Consider the following 14,910-nt stretch of genomic DNA (forward strand, 5'->3'; position numbering starts at 1 on the left):
ACACACACGAGCGAGAGAGAGAGAGAGAGCGGTCGGGGTTAAATAGAGATATCAATTAGCAGATATCTCATCTGCTGATACAAAGAGTGAGAAATACAATTTTTTTCTTGTCACTCACAGACACTATGAGAGGCTGTAAGGCTTAAAGAAACACACTGCCACACCTGTTTATATGTAGGCTGGTGTCAAAAGAAATAGTAGTCTGTGTTATTGGCTTGTAGTCCTTAGGGAATTCTTCATGAGGAAGACTATTCTAGCCTCCTGTTCCACCCTACAAGCATAAAATCTAATTCTAACACCCTTGATAACCACACGCTTATACAATTTCCATGCCAGTAATGCAATTTTCATTATATTGAGAATAAGTGTGACCCCTTGTTCTCTCCCTTACTACTGTGTATGGGAAAAAAAACTTTGATATCATTTCTGTAAAGTATTTTATAATTTATGTTTCTGTCATGTCCCTGCTTATTTGTTCATTGCTAGTTTTTGAAGCCTTCGCTATATTCTCATAGAAAGCATTATGTACATCTGCCACAACCTTAGACACTTGCCTCTGGATCATCTCCTCCACGTCTTCATTCCCATGAAAACCAAGTGATCAGATTTGCATTGAGTCTAGACTTGGTCTTATAAAGGGAAATAATAAGGAATAATAATATCCATAATCCTGTTTGTTGGCGTGTTTTTCAACAGCTGTGTAATTTGATGTGCCTGTTTGTCTACGATTGCGATATGTGTCTAAATTGACTTCAGTAATATAGGTAGGAAGAGTAGATATGAAGAATGAAGATCTTTTAGGTAGAAATAGTTTATACTATGAATATCTCCACTGTAGAAAACAACATTATAGTTAGTTCACTTACTATAACAAACCAACAAGAAGTCCATTCCAAATTATTATTATTACATCCTTCATGGAGTCAGCAGACTCATCATGGAAGGATCATTCAAATGACAACATACCATATTTTTCACCTTATAAGAGGTGCTTTTTTTATCTGAAAATGAGGATGTCTTATAAACCAGTGCATCTTAAGGTGTATCATCCCTTGTAATTGCATGGTCGTTAACTGTCATGCATTTAAACTAGTAATCAATACATTTTTATATTTGAGCCGGCCTGGTTGGTCGAGTGGATAGCATATCCGCTCTCCAGCCCAAAGGCTGCTGGTTTGAATCCTGCCATGGGCATTGACGTTTGTGATTGTCTGTGGAAATACCAGTATAGTCTGTGGAAATACCTAGTGGTCGGCAGTAGATGGCATTGGTTTAGTTGCAGTCAGGTGGTGATTGAATGGTGGAGATGAAGTTGTAGAACTGCTGCCCTCTCTCAATGAGTCCTTGGACTCCCTGGAGGTGTCAAATAATAATAATAATAATATTTAAATTTTTTATAATCCATAGAGTCTATGAAGTACAGACTTAATTATACTATTGCATTTATGCGTAGTGCGATTGAGTACACAAAAAAGAATGAGCTGAGCGGCTCTTTGGGTCTCCGCCTACAGAAAAAATGATACAAATTTGGAGGAAACAAGGAAACTGTCTTATACCTCCTCCATAATATTTTATTTTCCAACACAGCTTACTTGATTTCACTGTTTGTCCATTTTACTCCTTTTCTATATATTCTCTTAACCCTTGGTATGTAGTTATGCACTTGTATCAGATGCTATCATGAATTCCCATGCACCGCCAACATCTTTTCTGCACAGCTCATCAACCTAATATATTGATGCTAGTTGACTACATGGTTCCCATTAATCGCCCACCTTATAATTCCACATATCCTTTTTATTTATTTATTTTTATTTTTATTTTTTTATTTTTTGTCAGTGACCTTTTCTGGTTTCACCATTTTCCAAACAAGTACCTCTTGATCACTCTCTCTGACTGGTGGCAGTATTAATACCTCATTAACAACTACAGCTTGTGAATTTATCACTAAATGAAAAACAATAAAGTTTCTAGTTGCTTTGATCATCTGCTGCTTGAGGTATTTATCTGTCTTAAATTCAACAAACTCGCTCTCCTTGTTCCATACATTGTCTTCTCCTTCCATTTTATATTCCTATTATTAAAGCCTCCCATTGGGATCACCTTCTTTTTACATGCCCATCCACTTTGTCTAAACATGTTTTAGATCTGGATCTTAAGTAAAACTTAAAAAAAAAAAAAATCAGCACATTTCTCTTTGGTAAATGTGCTGATAATTTTTTCCAAATCTACCAAATTTTCTCAATCTACCATCCGACATCTCAGTTCACTCTAATGATCTCTATGAAAAAAAAAAAAAACTCAGTGAAGTGAAGTGAATCTTAGAAAAATTTGAAAAACAATGTCATTCCTCAGTGGTGATTTGATTCACAGCTATCAGTTCAGTGCCCCCACAAGCAAGCTCATAACCAAGTAGTTTCATTTGCTTTTCATAAAAACATTCTCTCTTAAGTGTTTTATGTCAACCTAAGAAACAGTTATTAGTTTCATAAAGAAAAACAACGTTAAGGGAACATTCTAGTATTCATCTGTAATGATTTTTTTTTAAGAATCTTTTGAAGTTAAAGAATCTTGAATTGCACAACTACTAAGTTTTCTGTTTATACATCATTAAATAATACAGTGAGTTTTCTTGATGTTCCTTTTAGAATTATTTTGGTTATTAGATCTATAGTTTCATGTTAGTTTTGTCTTTGAGCTATTATAAAAAAATGGAAACAAAACTTTAATTATACAAGACTTTTCTGAAATTCATTGTCAGAATTGACTCAGATCTACCTTTATCCGTATATGCACTTTTTTCCCAAATAGTTGTACTCTTCACCAGAATTGAGGGGAAAGTGCAACTGTTACAATAACTCACTGCTCACAGTATTTGAGTTTTTATATATGTAAATATATTAATTCAAGGTTTATACATGTATAAATAAATAAACATTTTTAAAAGAAAAATTATCTTGCTTATTTTAGTTGGACCATGTGCATTGGATTACTCCAAAATGAAAACACAAGACCATTTTTGGACTGATCCACCCGCAGATGAACTTGTTCAACGACATCGGTTATCTACAGGTCACCCATTATTAAATGGTCCAGCCACTCCTCCTGCAGCTCGTCGACCAGGATTACAGGTGAATATAGAGAGATTATACTGTATATTTATGTGCATTCCACTCAAAAAAGATTAATAAACCTATAGTAGTATATTAATATTAGTTCTTCAGTTTTTTTAAATCATGGTGATCTTATGATTCCAATATGATAAAAGGACAGGCATTAATGAAACTGTTTAAGTACAGAAGCATTGTTGCTAAAGATTCAAACATATCGCGTGATGAAGGTGAGCGGCTGATCACATAAATAACGTTGATAATTAAATTTTAAATGTATTCATTTTATAAATAAAGTGATCAATTATAAATTACAATGAATACTGAGGATTTAATTATAAACGTGAATTTAGTTTTTTCCTGAAAAATTTTAGTTTCCGAAAATCCCTGCATATACCTTGCACCACAATTTCTTAACTTTAATTTTGGGGAAAAAAGTGCAAGTTATATTCAAGTGGATACGGATTATATATATATATATATATATATATATATATTAGGGATGGGAAACTGAATAAATTATGAAGATTCCATCACAAGAATTTTAGTAATATCGATTTTGATTTCAGTTTTATCATGTTTTCGGGTTCAAGTTCTTTTTTATTGATTTCAGTCTATACCCATTGGTTTCTTTCCTGTTGTTCATATATATATATTATGAATTGAGTCTGCATTCTCATTTGAAACAAAATAGTTGTGCTACTAAATATGTTTATTAAAATTCAACCAGACACGATTCTTGTCTAACACAGATATTATAGTTTTCAGTTTCTTCATTTTCCGTTTCAGCAAACTGTTTTTATTATGCATGACTTGAGAGGCAGTGTGAATCGGTTGTACAGAACACTGAGATAGTGTGTTGCCTAATAATGCAAAGCTGCAGTGAAGAGCACCAGTAATGAATAGTACAATTGCCAGAGAGAGAAACTTGTATTACATGAATGCTTGTAGGGCATTTAAGGACAGACAGGAACTGTATGCGAGAGACAGCTTGCATTTGAATTAGGAAGGAGGTAGGCATCTAGAAAAAGAGAATGTTGTTCTCTGAATAAGTCAGTGTGTCACTGCAGGAAAACTAGGATTATCAGGGATGGCCACTTGTGGCAATAGTCTCTTGGAAGAAGGAGGAATAGATTGTGTAATGCTGAATCCAGTTTAGTATGGAGGGGATAATGATAGGTATAGAAACAGGGACAATGCCAGGAGTATCCAGAATAAAGGGGATGAATTAGTAGTGCTGATTGGAATCTCTGAGACATCGTTGATGGAAGATGATATACTGACAGGAATAAAAGTAGCAGAGTATAGCATTTTTCAACAGGACAGGAAGGGCAAACACGGGTGGAGTACTTCTTATGATAAGTGATGACTTATGTCTTCTCAGGGTGGACTGTTTGGAGGGCAATGGCATTAATGGTTTTGAAAGCATATGGTGTGAAAAAGAGATCGACAGGAGAAGATATTTAGTGGAGTGTTGCTATAAGCCAGGAAGCTTAGAGGGTGAAGAGCAGGATATATATGTTTAGGCAGTTGAGCTTGGTGATTGCAAAAATAATGATCGTTATGGGAAATTTTAAACTTCAGCAGTATAAATTGGAAAGAGGAAACTGCATGTAGTAGTAAGAGAATGGAATTTCTGGAATTCTGGAAGGACAAATTCCATAGGCAACGTGAGATTTAAGAATTTTAGATTTGGTCATGGCATCAGAAGATCTGATTATAACTGATATGGCATCTCTGCCCCTGTTTGGAGAGAGTGATCATGTGTCAACCAGATAAGATTAGATGTTGACAGTTATTTGTGACTTATTTTTAATGGTATTAACAACACCAAATGAACTATTTTATAAAGAGGTGTTTTTTTTTTTTTTTAACTTGCTTATATTTTGCTGAATTTCAAATCAGCATCATCAGAGCACAATACAGCATGTATATGTGGCAGTGAGTAAGTGAAAGAATACAATTATAATTGACAAAAGATCTAAAGTCCTATTTTTGGTGCCCTCTAATGTAAAAAAAAAAAAAATCCAGCTATGTGGGGAGTTGCTCTTAAGATAACAATCTCCCAAATTTTTGGCAAATTAATGCAACCATATTTGTTAAGGTTAGGAGAATTCTTCATAGCCATGGCTGACTCAAAAAATAAACTTTCAGATCTGTAAAGAATTCTAAATAGCACATTAGTTTTCTTTCATCTAATCCTGTGTTAAGGGGTGAACAAAGCTGTCTGGTAGTCCTGACCTGCCATAATAAAGGTAGCAAATGTATTTTTGATATTCTTCCAGGCAGATGTTAACAGAGCTTCCTATTTGGCCATAGTACCTGCACCACATTCAAACTTCATATTAAATTAGCAACTATGATCCACTCGCCTAAGGATAAACTTCACTCTCTCTCTAGAACACCCCAGAGTGCATGAAGTTCTTTGTGACTGTGACTTGGCCTACTATGGGTAGACAGGAAGAGTTGTTAACACCCACCTGGAAAAACATAAAAAATACATTCGCTACCATTATTATGGTAGCGAATGTATTTTTCTTCACACAGGATTAGATGGAAGAAAACTAATGTGCTATATAGAAGTCATTACAGATCTGAAAGATTATTTTTTGAGTCAGCCTTGGCTATGAAGAATTCTCCTAACCTGAACAAATATGGTTGCATTGATTTGACAAAAATTTGGGCGACTGTTATCTTAACAGCAACTCCTCCCACATAGCTGTATTTTTTAATTTTTTTTTTTTTTTTTACACCATTAGAGAATGCCAAAAAAGGACTTTAGATCTTTTGTCCATTACGATTGTATTGTTTCACTTACTCACCATTGTGTATACATGTTGTGTTGTGCTCTGATGATGCTGATTTAAAATTCAGCAAAATATAAGCAAGTTAATAAAACATCCTTTTATGAAATATTTCATTCGATGTTGTTAATACTGTTAAAAAGTCATGAGTGATCATGAGGTTTTGACTTGGAAGATGAATAAACATGCAGGAGTATCAAAAAAAAGAAATTTATGTGGAATTATAAGGCAGGTGATTATAATAGTTTTAGATATCAACTTGGGACAGTTCCTTGGAAGGGTAAGATATCATCAGTGTTTGGAAACTTGTGAAGGAATATTTATTAGCAGTCTAATAATATCTCCTTTTTTATTTTATACATATATATTAAGTGCAAGTACATGCCCTTAATATATATATTAAGGGCATGTACTTGATATTTTTATTTATTTTATTGCTTATTGTCAAACTGCACCTTTATATTCTTTTTCCTATCAATTGTATTTACTGAGTTTGTAGTCGTTGCTTGAGCTAGTTCAATCTCTCTTAATCCTCTTTGGCTACAATTTAACCCCCCCCCCTTTCTCAAGGTCGTAAGTATGATATTTTTCGCATTTACGTAGTCTAGACTTAGGAAGTGCTTTGGGCTGAAACCAATTCCTTTGTCTGTCTTGCTCACTTTCTCTTGCACTGATCTTTAAAAATGTTTTTTTTTTTGTCGACTGCGCCATTAAAGATCACGTGGAGGAATTGCATGTCTTTCCCATACATGCAACAGAAATGTCCAGCTCAACACGGAAATATCTCTAATATTTAATTCTAAGTCAAGCAACTTTTAAACCTAAAATCAGTCAGTTGTGGCTATTCTATCTTCAGGACACACAGGTTCTATTTTAATGAGACAGAGCATTGGTAAGGCAGAATCAGACATGCTATTAACAAACAAAACAGTTTATTCATTCTAAATCAAGGTAATTACAAAGATTAATACTACACATATCAAAATATCTGGCTCTAATTCACTCAACTAAATAACATGGAAACAATGTAAATCACATGTCTGTTTCTCCATTCAATTAAATAAGCATTTCTCGCTTAAGCTTAATGACAAAGAAAATAAATATGCTCACATAGAAATCAAACACGTGGATAGACTTATTCACACTTTAAATTAATTTAACTCGGGCTATAAACAGTATTAGGCATAATAGCTAAAACTTTACATTCAATTCCCCTTTCATTACATAACATGTAATGAAAGGGGAATTGAATGTAATTCCTCAGAACTCTGCAAACAACTACTTCACAATTACTTAGAAGTACGTCTTTCCAACTTCACTACTGTTCTTTATGCTAACAAACTATAGGATCATTTTTTATTTTTTTTATTAGCAGGATAAAATTGAATTTAATATTGAAAAGAATAACACGTAAGAAAGTTTTAAAGCGAATAAAAGTTGAGCAGCTCTCAGATGTGAACTGTAGACTAAAATACACAAAGATTATTGAAGAAAAAATGAAAGAGTTTGAGAACAGGAATCAAACCTTGGAGATTCAGTGGCAAACTCTGAAGAAAACATTGATTGATTCTGCCAGAGAGGCATGTGGTGAGGTTGTCTGTAAGGATAAAAAAATCAGAACTCCTTTGTGGACACAGGAAGTTAAAGAGGCAGTGAAGGAAAAGAAGAAAGCATATCAAAAGTTCCTGTCAAATAAGTCATCTTGTGCTATTAGAGAATACAGAGACAAATGCAAGAATGCTAAACACTGTGTAAAACTAGCTAAACAAAAGTCATGGGAGGACTTTGGAAAGAATATAGAAAATAAGTATCAAGAAGGTGGCAAAATATTCTGGAGATTGTTGAAGAAGCTTAAGAATGGAGGAAAGAGTGCTGTAAAAGAAATTAGAGATGATAAAGGTGACATGAACACTGGAGAAAAAGATATCCTTGAAGTATGGAGTAATTACTTTGAAAAACTGCTAAATGAAACAAGCAGTGATGACAGCACAGTGGTAAAAAACACTGACCAGGCATGCAGTCGGAAACATATCCATACTTGAAGTAGAAAAAGCCATCAAAGGCTTGAAATGTGGAAAGGCAGCAGGAGTAGATGATATTCGACCAGAAATGCTGAAGTATGGTGGTATAAGAGTCTTACAGTGGCTGCACTGCATAGTTCAGAAAGCCTGGACAGAGGGATGAATTCCCGATGATTGGAGTAGAGCTCTCATAGTACCCATATATAAAAAGGGAAATAAAACTGCATGTGAGAATTGCAGAGGTATTTCCCTACTGAGTGTTCCTGGCAAGAGCTATGCAAGTATACTTGAGAAACGGTTGAGAAGAATTGTGGAAGAAAAGCTTGGATGAAGAACAAGCTGGATTCAGGCCAAATAGAGGCTGTCAGTATCAGATCTTCACTTTACGACAAATAGTCGAGAAAGCATGGGAATATAACAAAGATCTGTATTTAAGTTTTGTCGATTTTGAAAAGGCATATGACAAGGTGCCAAGAGAGAAGCTACTCAATACGCTGCAGTTATATGGTGTCAATGGGGCATTATATCAAGCAATACTTAGTCTTTATTTGAGTTGTAAGTCAGCAGTTAGAATTGAAGCAAGTACAGGAAGATGGTTTAATGTTAAATCTGGTGTGAGACAAGGATGTACATTATCCCCTCTGTTATTCATTATCTATATGGATCACATTATGAAGGAAAGTGGTATTAAACATGATATCAAAATTGGAGATGTTAATGTCAGCTCTTTGCTTTATGCAGACGATGTTATACTTCTAAATAAATCTGCTACAAGTCTGCAAGATTCTCTGACAAAATTGAATAGCTGTTGTAATAGATATGGTATGAAGGTCAGCAATAAAAAGACAAAGACAATGAAAATAGGCAGAATCATTGAAAATGTCAACTGTGTTGTGAATGGAGAACCTGTGGAACAAGTAAAACATTTCAGCTATTTAGGCACAATTTTTACTGAAGATGGTAAACTAAATATAGAAATAGACAACAGAATCAGCAAAGCTGGTATCGTGGGAAGTCAATTGAATAAATTCATGGAATAAGAAAGAAATTAGGCGGAACACTAAATTAGCTGTATACAAGACTGTGTTCAAACTAATTTTAACTTATGGATCTGAGAGCTGGGTCAGAAGTAAAACACTTGACCAAAGACTAGAGACCGCAGATATGAGAGTCCTGAAAAAGATTAGAGTGTGAACAGATGGCATCAATGGCAATATCATATTAAAAACTAGGATATTAGGAAAGAACTTGACATTGTCAGCATCCAGGAATGTGTTAGCAGAGCTAATCTCAGGTGGTATGGTCACTTAAACAGAATGGGCGAGGAAAGATTAGCAAAACAAGTGTTCTCTGCCAGGTTGGCAGCAAAACGACCCAGAGGAAGACCAAGATATAGGTGGATTGATACGGTACAAAGTGCTTTAGATGATAGAAATATAAGATCTGATAATGTTGGAGTCTTGACAAGTAACAGACTGATTTGGAGGAAAATTGTAGATAGGAAATTAATATTGATGTAATTTTTTTCATGTAGTACTATCATATCCTGTACACCCCTTGAGGGTACATGGCAGGAATTTGATGATGATGATGAACTATAGGATCAGCAATCTTTGCTTTAAATTTCACAATCTGGGAAAGTTCTACATAAATCTTACTTGCTACTTTGTCAGCCAGTTCTGTATACAAATCCTAGAGATCGCAAACACATTCTTCTACTTTCCGGTTAAAACCACACACGGACACTATTTCACAACAACGATGATACAGCATACTCAGAGATCATGAAGGAACTTAGTGGTAGGACTTCTGGAATAGACTGTCACTGCTGTTAAGAACCTCCTATCATTGTCGGACTTCTGCTGGTTGGACAGACAGGAACCTCCTCGAAGCGAGATCTGAATCCAGAGCCAGAAACAGAGCGATTTGGCCCTTCGATTCTTCCCTTTTACCCTACTGTCCTGACCTTGGAACTCTTTCAGATTGGGTCGCATGGATTTTCTTGGGGGGGGGGGGTCTTCTCCACCACCCCCTTTGCCGCTGAGTTTTAGCCCGTAACTCATTGACCTTCGCGATTTGTGCTTGCTTCAGGTCTACATTTTTAATCCTGTCTTAGCTATTTCTTTGTTTCTACAATTTCAGTGGTTCTTAATTTATTCTAATATTTTATCTGATTCAATACAGCATAAGTGAGTTAAAATGTTAATTAAATTACAAGTATTTTGTATTGATTTTATTTCCCAAGTAAAATCGGTATAGAAAAGTTTTGTTCTAAATTCTTTCTATACAAGATTTTAAAAAAAATTTTTCAAAAAAAAATTTTTAAACCTCATGCCTGCATATTTTCTGGAGAAGCACTGAATAATTCCACCATATCCTTTGTATCAGTCACTATTCCCATTTTTATCAAATGTCATTCTTCCACACTCCTACTGGCCACATGATGAAGGAATTCCTTAGGATTTTCTTTGGATCTCAGACCAGTCTCTTCGCATATTCTATTTTTTTCTTTCTTACCATACTAGTTACGCTCTTGGCCTCAGCCTTCTTCTTATCTTATATCACTTCCAGAACCTCTTTTTTACCTGCAGCTCCCATTTCATATTGTTTGTCATCCACTATACACCAAATTATGTTCTCTTCATCACTCATGGTATATAACTTGGTATTGTTGCTGTAAAATCTTGTATAGAAAGAATTTAGAACAAAACTTTTCTATACCAATTTTACTTGGGAAATAATATCAATATAAAATACTTGTTTAACATTTTAACTCAGTTTTGCTGTATTGAATCCGATAAAATATTAGAATAAATTAAGAACCACTAAAATTGTACAAACAAAGAAATAGCTCAGAGGATTAAAAATGTGGACCTGAGGCTAGTGCAAATCGCAAAGGTCAGCGAGTTATGGGTTTTCCTGCCAAAACTCAGTGGCAAAGGGGTGGCAGAGAAGACCCCCCCCCCCAAGAAAATCCGGGCAACCCAATCTGAAAGAGTTCCAAGGTTGGGAGAGTAGGATACTTTTTCATTATCGAGGGGCCAAATTGCTCTGTTCCTGGCTCTCACTTCGAGGAGGGAGGTTCCTGTGTGTCCAGCAGTTCCAAGGACGGGGAGTCACGTCCTGCCAGCAGAAGACCGACGATGATAGGAGGTTCTTAACAGCAGTGACGACCTATTCCAGAAGTCCCACCGCTAAGTTCCTTGACAATCTCTGAGTATGCTGTATCATCGTTGTCGTGAAATAGTGCCCATGTGTGGTTTTTAACCGGAAAGTAGAAGAACGTGTTCGCAATCTCTAGGATCTTGTATGCTGAACTGACTGACAAGGCAACAAGTAAGATTTATGCAGCACTTTCCTAGATTGTGAAAATTAACGCAAAGATTGCTGATCCTATAATTTGTTAGCATAAAGAACAGTAGTGAAGTCGGAAAGCCGTAATTCTAAGTAATTGTGAACTAGTTGTTTGCAGAGATCTGAGGAATTTGCCAATGTTATGTAATGAAAGGGGAATTGAATGTAAAGTTTTAGTTATGCCTAATACTGTTTATAGCCTGAGTTAAATTAATTTAAAGTGTGAATAAATCTATCCACATGTCTGATTTCTATGTGAGCGTATTTATTTTCTTGGTCATTAAGCTTAAGCGAGAAATGCTTAAGCGAAAAAAAGCTTAAGCGAAAAAAACCACTGCTGTTTAATCTGTTCATTAACGATATAGGGAATGGTCTAAGTGGGACAGTTCATTTGTTCGCTGATGATGCAAAGTTGGGTAGGGCGATAGTGAATGCAGAAGATGTCAAAGTCTTGCAAGATGACTTAGATAGATTGGAGTTCTGGACTAAGGAGAATGGATGTCAATTTAATGTGACAAAATGTAAGGTTATGCATTTCGGAGTAAAAAGATTAGCAGCAGTATACCACATTGGTGGAACTGTACTCCAAGAGATTGATGAGGCCAGGGACTTGGGAGTGTTGGTGGATAGGGAGATGAAGTTTAGGGGGCACATTGCGAAAGTAGCTAAATCAGCTCATCAACTCACTTGGTTGTTGAAAAATACCTTGACGAGCAGAGAAAAACAAGTTATTGTACCTCTGTACCGAGCCCTGATAAGACCTCATCTCGACTACTGTGCCCAGATTTGGTCACCTCGGTTCCTTCTTGATGGGGAGGAGGTTGAGAGGATCCAGAGGCGAGTGACTAAGATGATAGCAGGTCTATGGAATGCACCATATGAGAACAGGTTGAAGATTTGTGGGTTGCAGAAACTAGTTGATAGGCGAAAAAGGGGAGATATGATTGAGACATTCAAATTGCTAAAAGGATTCTATAGGATTAATTCAGATGATATTTTTGAGATCAGGACTGGTGGTGGGAGAACTAGGGGACACCCATGGAAGCTGGGCAAGAGCGTGGTTAGCAGGGGTGTTAGAGTTGGGTTCTTTACTTTTAGAGTGGTAAATGAGTGGAATAAGCTGCCAGAGTCTGTTGTGGGTGCTATGACAGTGAGCGAGTTCAAGGCAAGGTATGATAGATACTGTGAGAATGTTGAACAGCTGTGTGAACATGATGTTTAGGGCCTCCCTCGATGAGTCTAAGGACTCCTGGAGTAGCCCGTGGTAATAATAATAATAATAAAAAAATACTTATTTAATCGAATAGAGAACCAGACACGTGATTTGCATTGTTTCCATGTTATTTAGTTGAGTGAATTAGAGCCAGATATTTTGATATGTGTAGTATTAATCTTTGTAATTACCTTGATTTAGAATGAATAAACTGTTTTGTTTGTTAATAGCATGTCTGATTCTATCTTACCAATGCACTGTCTCATTAAAATATTAATAATTAGTGGATTTTTATATAGAGGATATTCATAGATATTATTATAATATTAATCCTACCATAGAGATGATCTCTGTTTCTAACAATTATTTTTTTATTTCCGAGTGTACCTATATACAGTAAAACGCCATTTGTACGTTCCCGCAATTTACGTTTTCCTGCCATTTATGTCATTTTCTGTTGGTCCCGTCTTAAGGCCTATTCTCACAATGTATTGTTTTCACTCCATTAACAACTTGATGTGGACGTTATTTCCCGTGATTTGCATTTTTTTCTCAGTGGCAATACCGATTTTCAAATCGATTTCAGCGGAAATCTGCGCATTGCTGTTCTCAGGTGGCATTGCTTTCAGCTATAGTTTCGTTTCTGTCATCACGGTGACTTGCACGCATGCAGCAGTACTGTAGTGATGAGCGATACCGTGATTTTTCAATCACAGTACGAATTGATATTGCAGAATTTCTGCAAAGTAATTTAGCATTTGAAACTTGCTTTCAAGGTGCGGTGGTGGATTATCCATGTTAGTAACATGGAGAGAAAAGACAGAAAATGTATTTCGGTAGAAGAAAAGATGGCAATTCTGCGACATGTAAATTGCCATGCCGGAACATGTGTGCATTTAGCATAAGATCTTGGACTCTCCATGTCCACTTTGAACACGATAGTAAAGAAACAGGTCAAGCATTGAATTCAATGCAAAGCAATCTGGCGCTAAGTCAAAAAAAAACAAAAAAAAAAACCAAAAAGCAAAAACAATCAACAATTAAAGATTTTTTTAAATATATAAATGTAAGTACATTGTAAATTTATTTATTTTCAGTTATTAAATTTTGTAGTGGTAAGACTTATACGTTGGTTAGACATAACTGGTAATTAATTTACGGAATTAACAACGCATATAAAGTAAATTAATTAAAGATAACTTTAATGAATCAGTTCTATATTTCGACAATGTCACATTGTCATCTTCAGGAACATAAAGATATGGTATGTGCACTACAGGAACTAACAAAGCAAATGAGGAAGAAATTAAGACACTAATTTTGTTCCTAAAGTCCTAATGGTGCCCTCTTGCGGGCTAATTTGGTAGTCTTGGCCGTTGGGCTGAAGTTCTCATAATGAAAGTCTCCCAAATTTGGGGCAGTTTCATGCACCCAAATTTGTTGAGGTTAGGAACGTTTTTCTCAGCCCTATTTCAGTTCACAATGAACTCAGGCTATTTCGTTTGGCAAGGAAAGTTCTACAAACAGATAGAGGGGACAGCCATGGGTTCACCACTTTCCCCACCCTTGGCCAATTTCTTTATGGAGACATTTGAAGAAAAAGCCTTAAACTCCGCCCCACAAAAACCCACTATTTGGCTTCGTTATGTGGACGATGTGTTTGCTATTTGGCCACATGGCTCAGACTCACTCCACTCCTTCCTAACACACTTAAACAACCAACATCCCAGAGTCCAGTTCACCTTAGAAAAAGAGGAAAACAACACCCTCCCCTTCCTAGACACTTTAATCACCCGCCAGCTTGATGGATCTTTGGTTTTCTCTGTTTACAGAAAACCCACCCACACTGGCAGATACATTCACCAGCAATCCCACCACCCCCCCTCACAACAATATGGGGTGATAAAAACACTATATAACAGGGCAAAATTAATCTGCTCAGATGACAAGGCCCTGACTATGGAACTAAACCACATCCTCAACACTTTCTTAGCCAATGGCTATAACCCCAAAAAAATCCAAAAAATACTAAAACCTGAAAACCACAACCCCCCTCCCCCCCTCAACAATAAAGACTACACCAAGTCTATCACTATCCCCTACATCCAGGGCACCTCTGAAAAAATAACTAATATCCTCAAGAAATATGACCTTACTTCCTGTTACAGACCATATAAAAAGTTGGCATCCCTTATCCGCTCTACCAAAGACCAACCACTTCCCCTAGACCTACCTGGTGTATACCAGGTTCCTTGCAGCTGCAAATTGTCCTACTTTGGCCAAACAGGCAGAACAGCAAATATCAGGATTTCAGAACACCAAGACTACATCCGGTTTCACCAGTACAGCCGCTCTGGGCTGGCAGACCATGCCTTAGATACCCACCATAAAATTCGTTGGAAGAAGAC

The 14,910-nt window shown here is 36.2% G+C and overlaps 1 protein-coding gene across 10 annotated transcripts in view; it reads left to right on the plus strand.

The window, feature by feature from the left end:
* Nucleotides 1-14,910, plus strand: part of LOC150107158 (small G protein signaling modulator 1-like) — a 568,327-nt gene that overhangs the window by 115,863 nt on the left and 437,554 nt on the right. For all 10 annotated transcript variants that reach the window (XM_090391669.1, XM_090391666.1, XM_090391674.1 and 7 more), the window contains one exon: nucleotides 2,971-3,131. In XM_090391669.1, coding sequence (XP_090247795.1) covers nucleotides 2,971-3,131 — 161 coding nt within the window. The remainder of the gene's footprint in view (nucleotides 1-2,970; nucleotides 3,132-14,910) is intronic.

The sequence above is a fragment of the Typopeltis vanoorti genome, chromosome 4 (genome assembly GCF_054136105.1).
Source record: "Typopeltis vanoorti isolate ZY-2024b chromosome 4, IOZ_Tvanoo_1.0, whole genome shotgun sequence".
NCBI classification, from domain to species: domain Eukaryota; kingdom Metazoa; phylum Arthropoda; class Arachnida; order Uropygi; family Thelyphonidae; genus Typopeltis; species Typopeltis vanoorti.